The 4,538-nt window shown below is 42.4% G+C and overlaps 1 protein-coding gene across 2 annotated transcripts in view; it reads right to left on the reverse strand.

Annotated features, from left to right (window-relative positions):
* Timmdc1 (translocase of inner mitochondrial membrane domain containing 1) overlaps window positions 1-4,538 on the reverse strand; it is a 24,983-nt gene extending 20,445 nt beyond the window's left edge. Inside the window, exons 1-2 of one of the 2 annotated variants that reach the window (XM_034514774.2) lie at window positions 4,206-4,538; window positions 166-331 (exon numbers count right to left, since the gene is read on the reverse strand). In XM_034514774.2, the coding sequence (XP_034370665.1) occupies window positions 166-331; window positions 4,206-4,399 (360 nt within the window). In that variant the 5' untranslated portion in view covers window positions 4,400-4,538. The remainder of the gene's footprint in view (window positions 1-165; window positions 332-4,205) is intronic. The other variant, XM_034514773.2, reaches the window with a different exon arrangement.

Here is a 4,538-nt window from a genome sequence, read left to right on the forward strand (position 1 = left end):
AAACGCATCTACTTAGCATTTGTACTTCCACTGTTAGTAAGAAGAGATCTAATTTCTTCACCCTGACATTTCAAAAATCCTCTCAACCCAAGACCTAGCTGAGACGAAGTGTAAAGAGAACAGTTAAATTGGTGTGTCCCTAGGTATCAGGCCATCGATACTTACCACAGCATCAAATCGGTTATGATAAATCTCCGCTTGGCTCTGTTCAATGTAGCGTTTTTTAGCATAAATAAAAGCAGGTATTCCTCCGTATGCCCAGCCAATGATGCCTGCTGAGACTGCTGCCCTGCAGATATAGTCAATTTCCTTTGGGAATCTCTGTTGTTCACTAAAACACCAAAAAGAGAATGTTGTTAGGACATTACATGAAGCACTATGTTTTGAATTATTCCAAATGCTTACACTTTATTTTTTGCTATGGGCAGAACTGATTAAATCCTTTTGTGAATTAATGCAGTCATATAAAAGCAGCACAAAAGTTTGGTGGACATCTGTAATTACAGCATCCAGGAGGCAGAGGTAGGAGAAGTCATGAGTCTGAAGCCATCCTGTGCTATATAATGAAACCCCGCTCCAAAAACAAAAGTGAAAAAGCAATACCTCTGTCTTAAACAAAAGCAATCTATGCTGTTAGAAAACTAGCATAATAATTAGCCTTGAGAAGAAGAGCACAAAGAGGAGCTTCCAGGACACTGGTCACAACAATTTCTGGTGTTGCTTAAACAGATATGCTCATTTATGAAAACCCATTAATAATATACAGGTCTATTTTTTCTAAATATACAATACAACCTTAGAAATAAAGAAGAAACTTTTGAGTTGTATATAAAGACTTAATATTTCCATTTTTAAATTCTAAGCTAATATATACCACAGGAACTCATGAGATATTTGTTATTTGTTTGTTTTGTTTTTTGACTGGGTTTCTCTCTGTAGGCTATCCTGGAAAATACTCTGTAGACCAGGCTCTACAGGACTCAAACTCACAGAAGTCCTCCTGCCTCTGCTTTCCAAATACTGAGATTAAAAGCATGCACCACCACCACCCAGCTTGAACTCACAAGATTTTTAAGACCAATATATAAAATATGGATTTTAAACATCTGAAATGTGGCTTCTAAAGATGTCAAAATCCACACACTGGAGAGATGACTTGTACAATGGTTAAGGGCATTTGCAGAAGACCCAGGTTCAGTTCCCATCACCCACATAAAGGTTCATGTCTATAGCTCCAATTTCAGGGGATCTGAGTCTTTTGGCCTTCTTGGGTACAAAGTACCTATACAGTGTGCATAAAACATTTAAACACTTGAAGTAAAAGAATGAATAAATAAGGGCCGGGATGGTGGCACACGCCTTTAATCCCAGCACTTGGGAGGCAGAGGCAGGCAGATTTCTGAGTTCGAGGCCACCCTGGTCTACAGAGTGAGTTCCAGGACAGCCAGGGCTACACAGAGAAACCCTGTCTCGGAAAAACCAAAAAAGAATGAATGAATAAATCTCATTTTAAAAAAAGAACACTGGTTTTATGATATACTCAAGACTATCGCTATAAAAGCACTGGAAGCCACCACAACGGCCCCAGCTTGTAGTCACAAAGCTTTGGAGGCCGAGGCAAGAAAATCACTGAGCCCTAGAGTGCCAGGCTCCTTGAAGAACACAGTGAAAGCAGAGTCTTCATCTCACATTGACCAGGGACTCCTGATCCTCCTGCCTCCACCTCCTAGGTGCTGGTATTACAGGCATGCACCCCTATGCCTAGCTTTAAATACGCAGAGGGAAAAAAAGCTGAGAAAATTTACTATGTAGTAGGCAGCAAAGGACAATCTAACATAAGGAGGAATTGTTTAATTCAAATTATGCCTCTCAAATACATAAAAAACTAGAACTTTAAGAGTTTGCAGGATGGCCTCTTTTATTTTTGGTTGTGAGCCTAGCCTTTAATGGCTGAGCCATCTCTCCAGCCCCTCTTAAAATAGTTCAACAATACTACACTCCTACAGTGACACTCCTAAGTGAACCATTATTTAGATTACTAGCTTTCTTCAGAAAGTGTTTGCAATCACTATACTCTTCCTTTATGTACAAGAAATTTAAAACTCTTTAGAAAACAAACCCTTACATTTACACTTATAGGAAAATGGCCACAGTTTATATTTTATGTATTTTACATTGAACAGAATTTTAAAAACCATCTACAGTAAAAACTGATCTACAGTAAAAACTCAGGAAAAAATGTTTAAAAACAAAATTTAACAAGCTAGGAGGTATCTATGCTTTGCCTCTTTGATCCTTCGAATAGCTAACTGAGTAGTATTGACCTAAAATGTACTGCCATAAAAGCTCATGCTGAGCTTGCCAGCACAGTCCTGTGAGCTCAGCACTTGGAAAGTGCAGGCAGAGGATCAGTTCAGGGTCACCCTCAGCTGCACAGGCATTTGAGACTAGCATGGGTTATATGAGACCCCATCTTAAAGCCCCTCTAAGGAAAAAAATTAAAGAAATATAAAAACAAGTGAAGACTCTAAACTATCACAAAGGCAGCCCAAGCAGCTGAAGATAATGGGACTGAGTAGCAGGATGGTCTCAGCTCAGACGCAGTGGGGCTGTACTCTGCCATCTGCTACGAAGCATGCAGCCGGATTAGCCTCTTGCGTGGTCTTAGGTTTCCCTCTCACATCATGGACAAAAGCATAAAAATTGCATTAGATTATTTTCCAAGTGTCTTTCCATTCCAGTACTCTATGGCTTAAAATACTGATAAAAATGACCATCTTCAGTGAGTCATGGTAGTGTGGTAGTACGGATATTTGTTTTTCCTCTTACACACTACATAAAAATCTTTCAAAATTTTTCAAAAAAAAAAAAAAAAAAAAAAAATGGGGGCAGAGCAATGGCTCAGCAGTTACGAGCACCTATGCCTCTCTTCCAGCAGGCCAGGATGCCATTTCCAGCACCCAGGTGGTGGCTCACACTGTCATCAGGCAGGCGTATGGAGTACACAGACATACAGGCAGGCAAGACAGCAATACACATAAAATAAAAATAATTTTTAAAGACAAAAAGAGGTGCTGAAATGGATAGAATTATTAAATACAAGTCTGCCAGCTCCCTTGTCCCAACTTATTTAATCACATGATAACACAGGGAGTATGGTAAATTACTTCATGAAAAGACAAACTTTCGCCATTAATTAGTAAATTAATAACGTTAAGGTGAAAGTAATGCAGGATTAATCATTTACTCTTCACATAGTTTTAGTATCTTCTGCAAAGGGAGATAGAGCTGGGCGTGTGGCATCTGTGACAGATGAGGTCTTAATGCATGACCGGCCCCCAGCTGGGCAAGAGAGGCTAGGCCCAGAAGACCGGGCTGTAATCCCAAAATTTGGGAGGCTGAGAATGGATTGTCGATTTGAGTTTCAGGCCTGGTTGGTCTACGCGTACAGCAAAACTCTTGTCTCAAAATGGAGAGGAGAGTTGGGCTACTAGAGAGATGGCTTGGCAGTTAAGATCCTGGACTAGTTTTGCAAAGGAGTTCAGCTCTCAGAACCCCTATCAGCTGACTTGCAACTGCAGTCAACTCCAGATCCAGGGGAATCTGACACCTCTGGCCAGAGGGCTTCTGCACTCCCGTGCCCATACACAAATGCAGACCTACATATACACATAATTCTTAGAAATGGAGGTGGGAACAAGGGGGCAGAGAGGATGGAAGGGGGAGGAGATGGAAGGGGCGGAGAAGAGGAGAATAGTTGTCACTATTGTTTTTCTTGTGCATAATAATAGTAATGATGATAATAAAAAACTGACAATTCTCTCTGTCCTTCCCGCTTCTGAAGTATATAGAGCCATTACTGGCCAAGTAAGATCAAAGTTTGGGACCAAATGAAATACGGAGAAAAAAAAAAAAACAGTATTAGTGTAGACTTCTAAACAAATATAGTTTCCAGTGATATTACATGACAATAATCGAGTTAGTCTAATGTTTCTAATATGTAAAATTAGGGTATTGGTTTCACTAGATCGATACTGTTTTAAGAGTGTGACTCTGAATGAGTCTGACTCAAAAGGCTGCGTGTCAACCAGGTTGGATAGAAGGGCAGAGAGAACTTGCAGCTTCACTGGGACCGCACGCTGGGGCTCGCACAGGCTCCGGGCGTCCCCCGAGCAACCCTCCCCACACACCCGAGGCATTTTTACTCTTTGGTAAACAGCTGCCGGAGGCGGTCCCATCCGGATTCCGGGGAACCGGGGTCTGAGACATTTGAACGCAGTTCCCGATCCTCCACAAAGCCTTCGGAATCCGCAGCCACAGCACCGGCAGCAAAGACTCGGGGAAAAAAACCCCAGGCTCCGCAAAGGAGGCTGCGAGGCGCTGGCGGCGGCGTCTCCATGGTGCCCTCCTACCCGCTGAGAGACAAACACCCAGGGGTCAGCGGGCACCGTGGGACAGGGTGACCCGCACAGCACACCGGCGATACGTCCGAGACACTGAACCTCACATCCGGTCCCCAGCCGCTCACTTCCGGGAGC

The sequence above is a fragment of the Arvicanthis niloticus genome, chromosome 12, assembly GCF_011762505.2.
Source record: "Arvicanthis niloticus isolate mArvNil1 chromosome 12, mArvNil1.pat.X, whole genome shotgun sequence".
Taxonomy (NCBI): Eukaryota; Metazoa; Chordata; class Mammalia; order Rodentia; family Muridae; genus Arvicanthis; species Arvicanthis niloticus.